Genomic DNA, 19,927 nt, shown 5'->3' with positions numbered 1-19,927 from the left:
ACGAAAATCAGCAGAGGTAATGGTATATAAATAAGAGTATATCGTCGATCTGAAAAGGGAGGTAAGAGATGAATCTCTACGACCGATAACAGAGAACCTATGAAATAGACCCCGTAGAAGGAGATCATTGAATTCAAATAGGCAATACTCTCCTCACATCCCTCTGACATTCACTGCACGCTGAGAGGAAAACCGGGCTCCAACCTGCTGCGGAGAGCATATCAACGTAGAATCTAGCACAAACTTACTTCACCACCTCCATAGGAGGCAAAGTTTGTAAAACTGATTTGTGGGTGTGGTGAGGGGTGTATTTATAGGCATTTTGAGGTTTGGGAAACTTTGCCCCTCCTGGTAGGAATGTATATCCCATACGTCACTAGCTCATGGACTCTTGCTAATTACATGAAAGAAACAAGTGTGACCACACCCGGTCACGTGGTGCGAAATGCAGGACTGCTCCTGCTATGAGAAAAAGCGTGCCAAGCTACAAGCTGCGCATCGATCAAAGTGAAAGTAAAACACCTGTATGTTCCGTTACCACATAACAACAATCTATGAGTCCAAAATAAATCGCACAAATAAAGCAGCATAAATGAAAAAAAAAACACATTTTATTAATTCCCACTGTTCAATAACCTCCCTCAGGAGATATTAACCCACGATTCTATAAAGATAAAAGGAGTCACACTGTGACCCAGTCTTCAGCAATTTCAACATAAGTAAAAATTTAAACAATCTTACCAGAATCCGTGCTGTGGAACAGAAACACAGCCTCTCAAGTGTGACAGTCTTGTAGCATCGCTCCTGACATGGACTTGAGTGAAGAAAGCAGACAGTGACACTTGTCAATACTGGTTGCTTAAGGAGCTGATGGCAGGCAGTCTGGATGGGTTCACAGAAAGACTCTCCCTGCATCTCCACTGAGAGGCTGACAAGACTACTTAAAACTCCAGTTCCATAATGAAAGGCATATATCCCTCCTGAGGAACGACTCCAAATTTTTCTGACACTTCTCTGCCATCCCCCTGTGACGAAAAGCAAAGAATGACTGGGGGATAGGGGAAGTGGAAGAGGTATTTAAGACTTTGGTTATGGTGTCTTTGCCTCTTCCTGGTGGCCAGGTTCAGTATTTTCCAACAGTAAGGAATGAAGCCATGGACTCTCCTTATATTAAGAAGGAAAGTTCAACTAGAAACTTGTAAATCGTTTAAAAAAAAAAATTGTGATCTAACAGAACATTTTATTTAACAATGGTTAGCGATTAAATATTGTTGTAGAATTAGAAATGATGAATACTCTTATATTATCTCTTTATCAATAAACACTTGAGATGTTTACGCGGATGTGATTTTAAGTGACAAATTAGGCATAGCCTTAACATTACAGACTTTAACACTGAGATTACAATTACAAGTTTTTTGTGGACCTCTTCCTTCAAGTTCAGATACACAAAAAAAAAAAAAAAAACCTGACAAATATGTTTTCTTATCATTCAAGGGCTCCAACTGTGAGAAGAGAATTAATTTTTATCTCAGAGAAGCCAACTGGGAAAAGTCCCTGTCCAAACCTTGAATAATGACTCCATTAAAAAGATTTGTTGGCATTTCCATGGTGTAAATCACCTGCCCCGTCATAAGTGGTGATCTTTAAGCTCTCAGTATTTAGCAAAATGGAAATAATAGACTAGTTTCTGCATATATAGATTTTGGCTGAGTTTTCAGTGGCAACAGTAGACTCTCTCTTTCCAACTTAAGGTTTGTATATCACCTTCCCATACTATTCACTTATGCGTCATATTTATGGTTATATCAGTTGGCGCTCTGTTCCCTTATATGACTGTATTGAGCTGTTTCTTTAGGATTCAGTTCACTAAATTTCTCATAGCAACAAATTCTGTTGCATACCATGTCAGTCCCAATTCATCAGATGAAAGATAATGTTAGCTCCTCTGTGCTTATAGACACATATACTGCACTAAATCTATTTAAAAAGGACAGTAAAATGCTAATAAACCTCCTTATTTATTTAAAACAACTTACCTTTCTGACTACAGTACTGTACTAAATTCATGATGGTTGTATGTATACAAAAGATATAAAAACTACCTTTAGGCTGTCTCTATAAGCTCTATTACTCCTCTGTCTTGTTAGATCAGTGCAGCACTGCATGTGTTTAGTTCCCTAAGTGTGCTAGTTCATAAGTGTAGAGAGAGTTATAACAACGGAGTTATTATATATATTATATATGGATATTAACAATATAGAACAGCGACTGGTATATAATTTGAACATAATTGGAGCTTTTAATCCTGCTTACACTGCTGTCTCTCCTCTCTCATCAGGTATGTGCTTAACAAGGACTCCATTTTAAAACTGCAACACATATTAGAACTGCATATTTCCCCCACAAAACTGTATCTCTCTCTGGTATGTGCTTAACAAGGACTCCATTTTAAAACTGCAACACATATTAGAACTGCATATTTCCCCCACAAAACTGTATCTCTCTCTGGTATGTGCTTAACAAGGACTCCATTTTAAAACTGCAACACATATTAGAACTGCATATTTCCCCCACAAAACTGTATCTCTCTCTGGTATGTGCTTAACAAGGACTCCATTTTAAAACTGCAACACATATTAGAACTGCATATTTACCCCACAAAACTGTATCTCTCTCTGGTATGTGCTTAACAAGGACTCCATTTTAAAACTGCAACACATATTAGAACTGCATATTTCCCCCACAAAACTGTATCTCTCTCTGGTATGTGCTTAACAAGGACTCCATTTTAAAACTGCAACACATATTAGGACTGCATATTTACCCCACAAAACTGTATCTCTCTCTGGTATGTCTGTATTACCTTTAAAAAAAAAACTTTCTTTTCTGTGTCTTCCATTTTGATAAGAAAGGTGCCATTTGCAATGTTTGGTTAGGCCTTGTTTGATCCTGCTCTAATTTATGACCTATGCTAATTAGGATCATGTGACTGTTATTACCTTTAAATTGAATATCCCCAGCTTGTTACATCAAGCTTAGCTTGTTAGATTAGTGCAGCATTGCATGTGTGTAGTTCCCTAAGTGTGCTAGTTCATAAGTGTAGAGAGAGTTATAACAACGGAGATAGACAAAGGAGTGGACAACAGAAATAAGTACTTTCAAATTCCAACAATTAAATGCAAACATGCTACACTTTCTAATGTCTGCTTTAACCTTTTCCTCCCTTCTCCTTAAAGTCACAGCTCTTCCATTCACAAACAGCACTCAGAACATTCATATTTCTCCTTCTCTTCTACTTTCCCCCCTCTACAACACACATGAACTTTATTCCTATCTCACATCCCTCAGCCAGCCATGCTTTACTGATCCTAAAAACTTAAACACTCACATAAGACACATTCTCATCTCCTTTCACTCACCATCTTTCTTCTTCTTGCAGCTGGGGATGTCTCGCCTAACCCAGGTCCACCCTCTGCTTCCCTCAGATCACTACCCCAAATGATACCTCATACACCTTGCACACGTAACCCTCTAAACCTCATTAACTGCACCTCTATTAGTACACCCCAATTCTCGTGTGCCCTTTGGAATGCACGCTCGGTATGCAATAAGCTTACATCTATTCACAACCTATTTATTTCACATTCACTTAACTGGTTAGCCCTCACTGAAACTTGGCTTTCTTCCTCTAACACAACTGTTGTAGCCTCTCTGTCCTATGGTGGCCTGCACTTCAGTCACACTCCCAGGCCTGGAGACAAACAAGGAGGAGGAGTAGGAATTCTCCTGTCTCCACACAGTACCTTTCACTGCATTCCTTCACCCCCCTCTCTTTCCTTCTCATCTTTTGAAGTTCACTCTATCCGCCTCTTCTCCCCTATAGCTCTTCGTGTTGCAGTTATCTATCGGCCCCCTGGCCCAGCATCACAATTTCTCGACCACTTTGAACCCTGGCTTCCACATTTTCTCTCTTCTAATGTCCCTTCTCTCATCTTAGGGGACTTCAACATACCCCTTGATCAGCTTAACACGCCTGCTGCCTCTAAACTTCTATCCCTTACCACCTCTTTAGGCCTGTCCCAGTGGACAACATCTCCAACACACTGTGAAGGCAACTCCATAGACCTGGTCTTCACAAATCTCTGTGCTGTTTCCAACTCCCTTAACTTGGATCTCACAGAATTTTCCACTCAACTGAGTCCTCTGCTCTCTGACATTTCATCCCTCTCTTGTCCAAACCTCGTGACTCTACAGTATAATTCGGCACTAAAAACAGAATTTATGCTTACCTGATAAATTTCTCTCTCTTACGGTGTATTCAGTCCATGGATTCATCCTTACTTGTGGGATATTCTCAATCCCTACAGGAAGTGGCAAAGAGAGCACACAGCAAAGCTGTCCATATAGCTCCCCTAAGGCTCCGCCCCCCCAGTCATTCGACCGACGGTTAGGAGAAAAAGGAGAACCATAGGGTGCAGTGGTGACTGTAGTTATTTTAAATTAAATTTGAACCTGACTTAAATGTCAGGGCGGGCAGTGGACTGAATACACCGTAAGAGAAAGAAATTTATCAGGTAAGCATAAATTCTGTTTTCTCTTACTTGGTGTATTCAGTCCACGGATTCATCCTTACTTGTGGGATACCAATACCAAAGCAATAGGACACGGATGAAGGGAGGGAACAAGTCAGGTCACCTAAACGGAAGGCACCACTGCTTGCAAAACCTTTCTCCCAAAAAAAGCCTCAGAAGAAGCAAAAGTATCGAATTTGTAAAATTTGGCAAATGTATGCAGTGAAGACCAAGTCGCTGCCTTACAAATCTGTTCAACAGAAGCCTCATTCTTGAAAGCTCATGTGGAAGCCCACAGCTCTGGTAGAATGAGCTGTAATTCGTTCAGGAGGCTGCTGTCCAGCAGTCACATAAGCCAATCGGATGATGCTTTTCAGCCAAAAGGAAAGAGAGGTAGCAGTCGCTTTCTGACCTCTCCTGTTACCAGAATAGACAACAAACAAGGATGATGTTTGTCTGAAATCTTTAGTTGCTTTTAAATAGAATTTTAAAGCACGAACCACGTCAAGATTGTGTAAAAGTCGTTCCTTCCTAGAAACTGGATTAGGACATAGATAAGGAACAATAATTTCCTGGTTAATATTCTTATTAGAAACCACCTTTAGAAGAAAACCAGGTTTGGTACGCAAAACAACCTTATCTGCATGGAACACCAGATAGGGTAAATCACACTGCAAAGCAGACAATTCAGAAACTCTTCGAGCAGAAGAAATGGCTACTAAAAACAAAACTTTCCAAGATAATAACTTAATATCTATGGAATGTAAAGGTTCAAACGGAACCCCTTGAAGAACTGAAAGAACCAAATTTAGACTCCAAGGAGGAGCCACAGGCTTGTAAACAGGCTTGATTCTAACAAGGGCCTGTGTAAACACCTGAACGTCTGGTACAGCTGCCAGGCGCTTACGTAACAGAATAGACAGAGCAGATATCTGTCCCTTTAAGGAACTAGCTGACAGACCTTTCTCCAATCCTTCTTGGAGAAAAGCCAGTATCCTTGGAATCCTAACCTTACTCCACGAGTAACCCTTGGATTCACACCAACTAAGATATTTCCGCCATATCTTATGGTAAATTTTCCTTGTGAGAGGCTTTCTGGCCTGTATCAGAGTGTCTATAACTGATTCAGAGAAACCACGCTTAGCTAGGATTAAGCGTTCAATCTACAAGCAGTCAGTTGCAGAGAAACTAGATTTGGATGCTTGAAAGGACCTTGAATTAGAAGATCCTGCCTCAATGGCAGTTTCCATGGTGGGACCGATGACATGTCCACTAGGTCTGCATACCAAGTCCTGCATGGCCACGCAGGCATTATCAGGATTACCAAAGCCTTCTCCTGTTTGATTCTGGCTATTAGCCAAGGGAGAAGAGGAAACGGTGGAAAGACATAAGCTAGACTGAATGACCAAGGCGCTATTAAAGCATCTATCAATGCCGCCTTGGGATCCCTGGATCTGGATCCGTAAAGGGGAAGTTTGGTGTTCTGACGGGACGCCATCAGATCCAATTCTGGAATACCCCATAGCTGGGTCAGCTGAACAAAAACCTCCGGGTGGAGTTCCCACTCCCCCGGATGAAAAGTCTGACGACTTAGAAAATCCGCCTCCCAGTTGTCTACCCCTGGGATGTGAATTGCAGATAGATGGCAGGAGTGATCCTCCGCCCATTTGATGATCTTGGATACTTCCTTCATCGCTAGGGAACTCTTTGTTCCTCCCTGATGATTGATGTACGCTACAGTCGTGATGTTGTCCGACTGAAATCTGATGAATTTGGCTTCCGCTACTTGAGGCCATGCTTGGAGCGTGTTGAATATCGCTCTCAGCTCCAAAATGTTTATTGGGAGAAGAGATTCTTCCCGAGACCATATACCCTGAGCCTTCAGGGAGTTCCAGACCGCACCCCAGCCTAACAGACTGGCGTCGGTCGTGACAATAATCCACTCTGGTCTGCGGAAACTCATTCCCTGAGACAGGTGAACTTGAGACAACCACCAGAGAAGAGAGTCTCTGGTTTTCTGGTCCATTTGAATTTGAGGAGATAAATCTGCGTAATCCCCATTCCACTGCTTGAGCATGCACAGTTGCAGTGGTCTGAGATGAATTTGGGCAAAAGGGACTACGTCCATTGCCGCCACCATTAAACCAATTACTTCCATGCACTGAGCCACAGAAGGCTGAGGAATGGAATGAAGAGCTCGGCAGGTGTTCAACAGTTTGGACTTCCTGACCTCTGTCAGAAAAATTTTCATTTCTACCGAGTCTATTAGTGTTCCCAGGAAGGGAACCCTTGTAAGCGGGGACAGAGAATTTTTTTCTACGTTCACCTTCCACCCGCGAGACCTTAGAAAGGCCAGAACAATGTCCGTATGAGCCTTGGCTCTGTGGAAAGGCGACGCCTGTATTAATATGTCGTCTAGGTAAGGTGCTACTGCAATGCCCCGCGGTCTTAACACCGCCAGAAGGGACCCTAGCACCTTTGTGAAAATTCTGCGAGCGGTGGCCAACCCGAAAGGAAGGGCCACAAACTGGTAATGTTTGTCCAGAAAGGCGAACCTTAGGAACTGATGGTGATCTTTGTGGATAGGAATATGTAGGTACGCATCCTTTAGATCCACTGTAGTCATATATTGACCTTCCTGGATCATCGGCAAGATTGTCCGAATGGTTTCCATCTTGAAAGATGGAACTGTGAGGAATTTGTTTAGAATCTTTAGATCCAGGATTGGCCTGAAAGTTCCCTCCTTTTTGGGAACTACGAACAGGTTTGAGTAAAAGCCCAGTCCTTGTTCTGCAATTGGAACTGGGTGTATTACTCCCATTTTTAGGAGATCTTCTACACAGCGTAAGAACGCCTGTTTCTTTGTTTGGTCTGAAGACAAACGAGAACTGTGGAACCTTCCCCTTGGGGGAGAATCCTTGAATTCCAGAAGGTACCCCTGAGCAACTATTTCTAATGCCCAGGGATCCGGAACGTCTCTTGCTCAAGCCTGAGCAAAGAGAGAAAGTCTGCCCCCTACTAGATCCGGCCCCGGATCGGGGGCTACCCCTTCATGCTGTCTTGGTAGCAGGAGCAGGCTTCTTGGCCTGTTTACCCTTATTCCAGCCCTGCAGGGGTTTCCAGGTTGCTTTGGGCTGGGAAGCGTTATCTTGCTTTGCGACAGCAGAGGTTGCAGCAGGTCCGCTCCTGAAGTTGCGAAAGGAGCGAAAATTAGCCTTGTTTTTGGCCTTAAATGGCCTATCTTGTGGAAGGGCATGACCCTTGCCCCCAGTGATATCTGAAATAATTTCTTTCAGCTCTGGGCCGAAAAGAGTCTTCCCCTTGAAGGGAATATTTAACAGTTTTGTTTTGGACGACACATCCGCCGACCACGATTCGAGCCAAAGCGCTCTTCACGCCATGATGGCAAAACCTGAGTTTTTCGCCGCTAGTTTAGCTAACTGGAAAGCGGCATCAGTGATAAAAGAATTAGCCAGCTTTAGAGCATGAATTCTATCCATGACCTCATCGTATGAAGTCTCCCTCTGGAGCGACTCCTCCAGGGCCTCGAACCAAAAAGCCGCTGCCGTAGTTACAGGAATTATGCAGGCAATTGGTTGAAGTAGATAACCTTGCTGAACAAAAATTTTCTTCAGCAATACTTCCAATTTTTTATCCATAGGATCTTTGAAAGCACAACTGTCCTCTATTGGTATAGTTGTACGCTTAGCAAGTGTTGAAACAGCCCCCTCTACCTTAGGGACCGTCTGCCACTCGTCCCGCCATTTTCTTAAAGATAGGGGGGGGGGGGACAAAGGGGAAAACCTGGTCTCTCCCACTCCCTAGTCACAATATCCGCCACCCTCTTTGGGATCGGAAATGCCTCAGTGTATACGGGACCTCTAAAAACCTGTCCATCTTACACAATTTTTCTGGGACCACCATGGGGTCACAATCATCAAGCGTAGCTAAAACCTCCTTAAGCAGTACGCGGAGGTGTTCCAGCTTAAATTTAAACGCTAAGGAATCTGAATCTGCCCACTGAGAAACTTTTCCTGTATCAGAAATTTCTCCCTCAGACAGACCTTCCCTCACTGCTACTTCTGAGTTTTGTGAGGGTACTACAGATAAATTATCCATCCTCTGTATTTAAAACTGAGCTATCGCGCTTTCTTGGAAAAACTGGCAGTTTGGATAAAAATGCTGCAAGGGAATTATCCATCACTGCTGCTAATTGTTGTAAAGTAATAGGGGCCAATGCGCTAGAGGTACTAGGCATCGCTTGCGCGGGCATAACTGGTGTCGACACATGGGGAGATGAAGAAGGACTATCCTTATTACCCTCTGTTAAAGAATCATCTTGGGCTACATTTTTAAGTGTCACTGGTCTTTAAAATGCTTAGATGTTTTAGCACACTTTTAGTACACATAAATGCAATGGGGGTAGCGCCATGGCTTTTAAACATAAAGAACAAGGTCTATCTGAAGTCTCAGACATGTTTGACAGACTTACAGCACTACAATACAGAAAAAATCACTTTTGAAAAAACGTTACTGTGTCTTTAAACAATAAAAAGCACACACTTTTTTTCCAAATCACCAAAAAACATACGATCTTTATGAAAATTTCACCACATGATCCCAATGCTTTGAAATGATTGCACACAAATTTTTAAATCAATTAACCCCTTATTGACCAAACCGGAGCAAATTGTAGTAAATAATCGGATTAACCCACTACAGCACGGTGCCACAGTCTTTGCTGCGGCCCTACCTTCCCTTAGGGTTATTTGTAGCCAAAATATAAGCCTCCTTGATGTCCTCCTGCACTCTCAGGACTCTACACATGAAGCTGCATGAGCTATCTTGAAAATCAACTGCGCAACTGAGGCGCGAAAATGAGGCCCCCTCCCCCTTCCGTCCAGAGTTATGGGGCCTTCCTAAGTCAGACTAGGCGTCTGATAATATGCCAGGCGAAATAAAAACCCCAAAAAGTGTTTACAATGTTTCAAACACTTAAATAAATATAATATTCCATCAATAAAATAATCGGATTTAGCCCATCACAGTGTCTACCAGTATTTAAGCCCTTAACTGAAGCCATCCTTCTATACTGCGTTTCAGAAAATGGCTTACCTTCCCTCATGGGGATCTCTGTCAGTCTTCTAGCATTACCAGGTCTTGTTAGAAATAAATGACTGAGCATACCTTAAGCAGTTAAGCCTGCAAACTGTTCCCCCCAACTGAAGTTCTCCGGTACTCAACAGTCCTGTGTGGGAACAGCAATGGATTTTAGTTACAACATGCTAAAATCTTTTTCCTCTCAGCAGAAATCTTCATCACTTTCTGCCTCAGAGTAAATAGTACAAACCGGCACTATTTTAAAATAACAAACTCTTGATTAAAGAAAGAAAAACTACAAATCTAACACCACAAACTCTTTACCCTCCCGTGGAGATGCTACTTGTTAGAGCGGCAAAGAGAATGACTGGGGGGGGGGAGCCTGAGGGGAGCTATATGGACAGCTTTGCTGTGTGCTCTCTTTGCCACTTCCTGTAGGGATTGAGAATATCCCACAAGTAAGGATGAATCCGTGGACTGAATACACCATGTAAGAGAAATCAACACTTGACAAAACTGCACCCTCCACTCTTCGACGTACATCAATCACTCGACGGCAACCGTGGCACACTAAACAGACCAGATATCTTCAACGATGCTCACGGGCCGCTGAACGGCAGTGGAGGAAATCACGCACCTTTGCCGATTTCCAACATTATAAATTCACCCTTAAGTCCAACAACTCTGCGCTTAGCCTGGCCAAACAAGTCTATTTCTCCTCTCTTGTGTCATCTCACGCATCCAACCCCAGAAAACTGTTCTCAACCTTTAACTCCCTTCTACGTCCGCCTGCCCCCCGCCCACTACCAACGTCACTGCTCAAATTATTGCCGATCACTTCAAAAATAAAATTGACACGATTAGAAAAGAGATCTGCACCTCGCACCCCGCAAACCCAGTGATCCTACCCACCCCTTTTATTAACAAAAATCTATACTATTTCCCTCCTGTAACAGAGGAAGAAGTCTCTGCACTCCTATACTTGGCTCATCTCACAACCTGCCCACTTGACCCTATTCCTTCACAACTTATTCCCTCTCTCTCTACTTCACTAACCCCTACCCTAACTCATCTCTTTAACCAATCTCTCACTGCTGGCACATTTCCTGACACATTCAAGCATTCGTCAATCATACCAATCCTAAAAAAGCCCTCGCTTGACCCCTCCATGCCTTCTAACTATCGACCGGTCTCCTTACTTCCCTTTGCTCCAAAATTATTGGAACGACTAGTCTATAATCGGCTAACTCAATTTCTCACAACTAACTCCTTACTTGATCCACTACAATCTGGTTTCCGCCCTAAACACTCAACAGAAACCGCTCTTGCTAAAGTAGCAAATGGCCTGTTATCAGTTAAAGCAAAAGGCTATTACTCCTTACTAATTCTTCTTGACCTGTCCGCAGCTTTTGACACAGTTGACCATCCTCTCCTCCTAAAAATGCTACATTCATTTGGCATCCGAGACACAGCCCTCTCCTGGCTTGCATCATATCTTTCAAACCGCTAGTTTTCAGTTTCCTTTAACAACATATCTTGTGATCCTATGCCTCTCTCAGTTGGAGTACCGCAAGGCTCTGTCTTGGGTCCCTTGCTTTTCTCTCTTTATACATCCTGCCTTGGAAAACTTATAGCCTCCTTTGGATTCCAGTACCACCTATATGCTGATGACACCCAAATCTATCTTTCCACTCCTGATATCTCTCCCTCTTTACTCCACCAGATTTCTGACTGCCTCTCTGCAATTTTCTCTTGGATGTCTTCACACTACCTCCAACTCAATCTGTCCAAAACTGAGCTGCTTCTTATCCCCCCCCCTCTTCGAAACATCCGACACCTGACATTTCTCTGATGGTTGGAGACTCTATTCTCAATACCTCACCCCAGGTCCGCTGCCTTGGGGTCACACTAGACTCAGAACTTACATTCAACCCACATATACAAACGCTTACCAAATCCTGCGGTTCACACCTACGCAACATTTCCAGAATTCATCCCTTCCTTACTCAAAAAACTACAAAAATACTTACTCATTCCCTCATCCTGTCACGCATTGATTATTGCAATCTACTCTTAAATGGCCTTCCAAAACACTGCCTCTCCTCCCTCCAATCTATTATCTAAGTCGACGATCTACATCAGCTGCTCCACTCTGCCAGTCTCTACACTGGCTCCCCATACACTCCAGAATACAATTTAAAGTATTAGCCCTAACCTACAAAGCACTCATCAGTCTAACTCCCAACTATATTTCCTCTCTCATCATGAAATACTCCCCATCCCGTCCTCTTCGATCAACCTCTGACCTACGTCTCTACACTCCTGTTATCTCTATGTCCCACTCGTGCCTCCAAGACTTTGCACGTGCTGCTCCTGTCCTCTGGAACTCTCTACCCCGCTCCATTAGACTGTCTCCAACCTTGTATAGCTTCAGACGATCCTTGAAAACCCACCTATTCAGAGAGGCTTACCATCTCTCCTCCATCCCGCATCCGAACCAAGCTTATACATGTACATAAACTGCCTGACTCACTGCTGCAAATACAACCGATGTAACAAGCTACCCCAACCTTATGTCTCTGCACCCTAAACCTATAGACTGTGAGCTCTCCGGTCACTGGTCATTGTATACCCCTATCATTGTACCCAGCGCAACGGAATTTGGCGGCGCTATACAAATAAATGATGATAATAATAATAATAATAATACCATACACACTTTGTAAGGATGGCACTCTGAGTGCACGGAAACGTTAATGCACATAAATGGCAATATTCTCTGTGGCAATCTCGCCTTTTAAGCATGGGACTGTCGAGAGAGACATCCTTTACACCAGTTAAAGGGATACTGAATCCAATTTTTTTCTTTCATGATTCAGATAGAGCATGTCAGTTTAAGCAACTTTCTAATTTTCTTCTTTCATTCATTTTTCTTCATTCTTTATATTTTTTCTTTATTTGAAAAAGCAGGAATGTAAGCTTACAAGCCGGCCCATTTTTTGTTCAGCACCCTGGATAGTGCGTGCTGATTGGTGGCAACATTTAGCCACCAATCAGCAACCTGTACCTAGGTGCTGAACCAAAGATGGGACAGCTCATAAAACGAAGACATTTTTTTTAAAGGAGTAAATAAAAAAAAAAGTTACTTAAAATTGCATACTCTATCTGAATCATGAAAGTAAAAAATTGGGTTCAGTGTCCATTTATAGAAATCCAGAGAGCATCTCAGTTGTCATAAGGAATGCATGGGTTAATACCTGGGGGTATCGGGCGGACATGACATCGATAAATGCATTTATAATTGCACAAGCATTTTGTGTGAAATGCTTGTGCAATGCCACCCCCTGCACATTCACGGCCAATCGGCCACTAGCAGGGGGTGTCAATCATCCCAATCGTATCCAATCAGGATGATTGCTATCCACCACCACAGCTTCCTAAAGGCTCGCGTAGAAACTGCTGCATTCGCAGCATGATAAATCGGCCCCTTAGTCATTTTATACATGATACAATATTTGGTTATCTCTTTAAAATATTGCAACAACAGAAGCAATTAACAAGGTTACCTTTCAATAGACTTGTGAATTCGTCTCCATTGAGGGTAGTACGCTTCCTGTTCAAATCCACCTCCCCTAGCCCTTGCCTGCTGAGCAACATTCAGGGATCTAGTATCTATAATGTAGCCTCGTTTCCCGGCTCTCAGTGTGGCATTAACTAGCTTTTCATCTTCTTTGCACCGGCGACCATTAGTTCCTGTAAGAGGCTGACTGCAGCGCATCATCACCTGCAAGAGAGTGATTATGAGTAGAGTGTCTGCCACTGGACATCAGTAATGTAAGAATATAAGTAAATTACTTATGAAAGATGAACTTAATGGGATTTTCATTTTTGCAATAAACTTCCATTAGCAAAAATGCTTCTAGCAAAAGATATTACTTTTTTTTAGTGGCATATGCACAGTATTCAAACACCCACCTTCACATAGATTAAAGGGACACCGAACACAAATTTTTCTTTCGTGATTCAGATAGAGCAGGAAATTTTAAGCAACTTTTTAATTTACTCCTAGTATCACATTTTCTTCATTCTCTTGGTATCTTTATTTTAAATGCAAGAATGTAAGTTTAAATGCTGGCCCATTTTTGGTGAACAACCTGGGTTGTCCTTGCTGATTGGTGGATAAATTCATCCACCAATAAAAAATTGCTGTCCAGAGTCCTGAACCAAAAAAAAGCTTAGATGCCTTCTTTTTTAAATAAAGATAGCAAGAGAACAAAGAAAAATAAATTGGTAATAGTAGTAAATTAGAAAGTTGCTTAAAATTGCATGCTCTATCTGAATCACGAAAGAAAAAAATTGGGTTCAGTGTCCTTTTAAGTCTCTTCAGATACAATACAAACCACTACCAGCTCTCTGAGTGTTTGAATATTAGAGTACAGGTCCTAACAGCATAGGTAGCTAAAAAACATAATTTATGCTTACCTGATAAATGTATTTCTCTTGTAGTGTATCCAGTCCACGGATCATCCATTACTTGTGGGATACCAATACCAAAGCTAAAGTACACGGATGATGGGAGGGACAAGGCAGGAACTTAAACGGAAGGAACCACTGCCTGTAGAACCTTTCTCCCAAAAACAGCCTGCGAAGAAGCAAAAGTGTCAAATTTGTAAAATTTTGAAAAGGTGTGAAGCGAAGACCAAGTCGCAGCCTTGCAAATCTGTTCAACAGAGGCCTCATTTTTAAAGGCCCAGGTGGAAGCCACAGCTCTAGTAGAATGAGCTGTAATCCTTTCAGGGGGCTGCTGTCCAGCAGTCTCATAGGCTAAGCGTATTATGCTCCGAAGCCAAAAGGAGAGAGAGAGGTTGTCAAAGCTTTTTGACCTCTCCTCTGTCCAGAGTAAACGACAAACAGGGCAGATGTTTGACGAAAATCTTTAGTAGCCTGCAAGCAAAACTTCAATGCACGGACTACGTCTAGATTATGCAAAAGACGTTCCTTCTTTGAAGAAGGATTAGGACACAATGATGGAACAACAATCTCTTGATTGATATTCCTGTTAGAAACCACCTTAGGTAAAAACCCAGGTTTGGTACGCAAAACTACCTTGTCTGAATGAAAAATCAGATAAGGAGAATCACAATGTAAGGCAGATAACTCAGAGACTCTTCGAGCCGAGGAAATAGCCATCAAAAACAGAACTTTCCAAGATAAAAGTTTAATATCAATGGAATGAAGGGGTTCAAACGGAACTCCCTGAAGAACTTTAAGAACCAAGTTTAAGCTCCACGGGGGAGCAACAGTTTTAAACACAGGCTTAATCCTAACCAAAGCCTGACAAAATGCCTGGACGTCTTCTTTCTGCAAAAGAATAGACAGAGCAGAGATCTGTCCTTTTAAAGAACTAGCTGATAAGCCTTTGTCCAAACCCTCTTGGATTCACACCAATAAAGATATTTACGCCATATCTTATGGTAGATTTTCCTGGTGACAGGCTTCCGAGCCTGTATTAAGGTATCAATGACTGACTCGGAGAAGCCACGCCTTGATAGAATCAAGCGTTCAATCTCCATGCAGTCAGTCTCAGAGAAATTAGATTTGGATGATTGAAAGGACCTTGTATTAGAAGGTCCTGTCTCAGAGGCAGAGTCCATGGTGGAAGAGATGACATGTCCACTAGGTCTGCATACCAGGTCCTGCGTGGCCACGCAGGCGCTATCAGAATCACCGATGCTCTCTCCTGTTTGATTTTGGCAATCAGTCGAGGGAGCAGAGGAAACTGTGGAAACACATAGGCCAGGTTGAAGAACCAAGGAGCTGCTAGAGCATCTATCAGCGTTGCTCCCGGGTCCCTGGACCTGGATCCGTAACAAGGAAGCTTGGCGTTCTGGCGAGACGCCATGAGATCCAGTTCTGGTTTGCCCAACGATGGACCAGTTGAGCAAACACCTCCGGATGGAGTTCCCACTCCCCCGGATGAAAAGTCTGACGACTTAGAAAATCCGCCTCCCAGTTCTCTACGCCTGGGATGTGGATCGCTGACAGGTGGCAAGAGTGAGACTCTGCCCAGCGAATTATCTTTGAGACTTCTAACATCGCTAGGGAACTCCTGGTTCCCCCTTGATGGTTGATGTAAGCCACAGTCGTGATGTTGTCCGACTGAAATCTGATGAACCTCAGTGTTGCTAACTGAGGCCAAGCTAGAAGAGCATTGAATATTGCTCTTAACTCCAGAATATTTATTGGGAGGAGTTTCTCCTCCTGAGTCCACGATCCCTGAGCCTTCAGGGAGTTCCAGACTGCGCCCCAACCTAGAAGGCTGGCATCTGTTGTTACAATCGTCCAATCTGGCCTGCGAAAGGTCATACCCTTGAACAGATGGACTAGAGAAAGCCACCAGAGAAGAGAATCTCTGGTCTCTTGATCCAGATTTAGTAGAGGGGACAAATCTGAGTAATCCCCATTCCACTGACTTAGCATGCATAATTGCAGCGGTCTGAGATGCAGGTGCGCAAATGGCACTATGTCCATTGCCGCTACCATTAAGCTGATTACTTCCATGCACTGAGCCACTGACGGGCGTGGAATGGAATGAAGGACACGGCAAGCATTTAGAAGTTTTGATAACCTGGACTCCGTCAGGTAAATTTTCATCTCTACAGAATCTATTAGAGTCCCTAGGAAGGAGACTCTTGTGAGTGGTGATAGAGAACTCTTTTCCACGTTCACTTTCCACCCATGCGACCTCAGAAATGCCAGAACTATCTCTGTATGAGACTTGGCAATTTGAAAGCTTGACGCCTGTATCAGGATGTCGTCTCGATATACGGAGCCACCGCTATGCCTCGCGGTCTTAGAACCGCCAGAAGTGAGCCCAGAACCTTTGTAAAAATTCTCGGGGCAGTGGCCAACCCGAAGGGAAGAGCTACAAATTGGTAATGCCTGTCTAGAAAAGCAAACCTTAGGAACCGATGATGATCTTTGTGAATCGGTATGTGAAGGTAGGCATCCTTTAAGTCCACTGTGGTCATGTACTGACCCTCTTGGATCATGAGTAGGATGGTACGAATAGTTTCCATTTTGAATGATGGAACTCTGAGGAATTTGTTTAAGATCTTTAGATCCAAGATTGGTCTGAAGGTTCCCTCTTTCTTGGGAACCACAAACAGATTTGAATAAAATCCCTGTCCTTGTTCCGTCCGCGGAACTGGATGGATCACTCCCATTACTAGGAGGTCTTGCACACAGCTTAGGAATGCCTCTTTCTTTATCTGGTTTGCTGATAACTGAAAGATGAAATCTCCCATGTGGAGGAGAAGCTTTGAAGTCCAGAAGATATCCCTGAGATATGATCTCCTACGCCCAGGGATCCTGAACATCTCTTGCCCACGCCTGGGCGAAGAGAGAAAGTCTGCCCCCCACTAGATCAGTTTCCGGATAGGGGGACGTTCCTTCATGCTGTCTTGGGGGCAGCAGCAGGCTTTCTGGCCTGCTTGCCCTTGTTCCAGGACTGGTTATGTTTCCAGGCCTGTCTGGAATGAGCAAAAGTTCCCTCTTGTTTTGAAGCGGAGGAAGTTGATGCTGCTCCTGCCTTGAAATTTCGAAAGGCACGAAAATTAGACTGTTTGGCCTTTGATTTGGCCCTGTCCTGAGGAAGGGTATGACCCTTGCCTCCAGTAATGTCAGCAATAATTTCCTTCAAGCCAGGCCCGAATAAGGTCTGCCCCTTGAAAGGAATGTTGAGTAAATTTAGACTTTGAAGTCACGTCAGCTGACCAGGATTTAAGCCATAGCGCCCTACGCGCCTGGATGGCGAATCCGGAATTCTTAGCCGTTAGTTTAGTCAAATGAACAATGGCATCAGAAACAAATGAGTTAGCTAGCTTAAGCGTTCTAAGCTTGTCAATAATTTCATTCAATGGAGCTGTCTGGATGGCCTCTTCCAGGGCCTCAAACCAGAATGCTGCCGCAGCAGTGACAGGCGCAATGCATGCAAGGGGCTGTAAAATAAAACCTTGTTGAATAAACATTTTCTTAAGGTAACCCTCCAATTTTTTATCCATTGGATCTGAAAAAGCACAACTGTCCTCAACCGGGATAGTGGTACGCTTTGCTAAAGTAGAAACAGCTCCCTCCACCTTAGGGACTGTCTGCCATAAGTCCCGTGTAGTGGCGTCTATTGGAAACATTTTTCTAAATATAGGAGGTGGGGAAAAGGGCACACCGGGTCTACCCCACTCCTTGCTAATAATTTCTGTAAGCCTTTTAGGTATAGGAAAAACGTCAGTACACACCGGCACCGCATAGTATCTATCCAGCCTATACAATTTCTCTGGAATTGCAACTGTGTTACAGTCATTCAGAGCAGCTAATACCTCCCCAAGCAATACACGGAGGTTCTCAAGCTTAAATTTATAATTAGAAATCTCTGAATCAGGTTTCCCCGAGTCAGAGATGTCACCCACAGACTGAAGCTCTCCGTCCTCATGTTCTGCATACTGTGACACAGTATCAGACATGGCTCTAACAGCATTTGCGCGCTCTGTATCTCTCCTAACCCCAGAGCTATCGCGCTTGCCTCTTAATTCAGGCAATCTAGATAATACCTCTGACACAGTGATGTGCAGTCACTAGAGGCAGGTGAGGCAGTGCTTCACCTCTCATATGGGCAAAAATATATATATTTTTTTATTGGCTTTAAAAAAAAAATTGTAATTTTTTTTCCCCCAGCATTTTTTTTTCTCACAGCTACATGTTGTGCAATGGAGAGGCACAAGCAGGTCTGCCCACCATTACACAACATGCTGCGCCATCTACTGGATGAAAGTGGTTAAGATCATTGCATGGCCCATTAACTGCTTATTTGAGGCAGTCCTATTTGGGCTGAACCAATCCAGCGAGAGGTATTAGTAAGTGGAACATAGGGTTGGGGCTGGATGTTAAATCATATAAAACAAAACAAAAACGGAAAAAAACAACTTTCATATATTTTGTTGCTGTCCTGTGAACCTGCTAGCTTTGCTAAAGTGAAAAAGAGAGTTCTGTTCTTCCCCTCTAAGTGCAGTGGAATGTGCCACTGTCACTTCCTGAATCCTTACAGAGCACTAAAAGAGGCACAGAGAGCACTGCAGTGTTTCAGCCACATCTTATTAAAGTAAGATTTTACTGAAAGGGATTCTGTTAGTGAAAATGATAATTTAATGAATGTGGTTTAGTGTTTTTTTTACTCTTTTACAGCAGGGTCGTTTTTGTATTTTGTTTACTCAAACTTTACACCCACTAACTTAGCAGCTTGCCTCTGTACTTCACACTAAATTATAGACTAATTTTCTGAACTCTCTGTAACTCTGCTGTTTTATTACTTTAAAATGCAGTGGTCCCTCTCTTCCCCCCCCCCCCCCCTTGTGTGTGTGTGTCTCTATCTATCCATCTCTCTCCTTATGTGTTGTTCTCCCCCATGGTCTCTTTCTCTCTCTGTCTCTCTTCCTCCCCCTCTGACTCTCATCCCTTATGTAATGAAAGAATCTATAAGCATAATTTGCAGCATTAAAGTAAAAAGTATGTTTTAAACATATTTTAATGGGCATGGATTTCTAGATCTCATAATCAGAGCAAGCATTGTGTTATCTGGCAAGAGTTTCTGTTACAATTCTTTAAACTAAAATCAGATGTTTACTAAGTTGACCAGTTTTCCAAGACACCATTTAAAGGGACATGAAACCCATATGAAACCCATATGCAAATTTAAATAACTTTCCAATTTACATCTAATATCTAATTTTCTTCATTCTTTTGATGTCCTTTGTTGAAAATCATATCTAAATATGCTCAGTAGCTGCTGACTGGTGGCTGCACATAGATACCTCATGTGATTGGCTCACCCATGTGCATTGCTATTTCTTCAACAAAGGATATCTAAAGAATGAAGGCGTATCCTAGCCACTGCCTCACCAGCCTCTGACGTCACTGCACGTCACTGCTCTGACAGGGTATTTTTCATGATTGCAGCCATGTCCTGCAAGGTAATCGCTATGGGCGTCCCTGATGTAATTGGCGCCATATTAGCGTGCGTCCCCTGAGCGGGAGGCGAAGGGTCTGACACGTGGGGAGAGTTAGTCGGCATAACTTCCCCCTTGACAGAACCCTCTGGTGATAATTCTTTTATAGATAAAGACTGATCTTTACTATTTAAGGTAAAATCAATACATTTAATACACATTCTCCTATGGGGCTCCACCATGGCTTTCAAACAT

The 19,927-nt window shown here is 43.0% G+C and overlaps 1 protein-coding gene across 1 annotated transcript in view; it reads right to left on the bottom strand.

The window, feature by feature from the left end:
* Positions 1-19,927, bottom strand: part of MTMR9 (myotubularin related protein 9) — a 200,848-nt gene that overhangs the window by 111,072 nt on the left and 69,849 nt on the right. The window contains exon 5 of the mRNA XM_053709540.1: positions 13,241-13,458. Within this exon, the coding sequence (XP_053565515.1) occupies positions 13,241-13,458 (218 nt within the window). The remainder of the gene's footprint in view (positions 1-13,240; positions 13,459-19,927) is intronic.

Source organism: Bombina bombina, chromosome 4 (assembly GCF_027579735.1).
Source record: "Bombina bombina isolate aBomBom1 chromosome 4, aBomBom1.pri, whole genome shotgun sequence".
Classification (NCBI taxonomy): Eukaryota; Metazoa; Chordata; class Amphibia; order Anura; family Bombinatoridae; genus Bombina; species Bombina bombina.
Note: the sequence above shows the minus strand (reverse complement) of the source record. Positions and strands in the feature narration are given on the sequence as shown.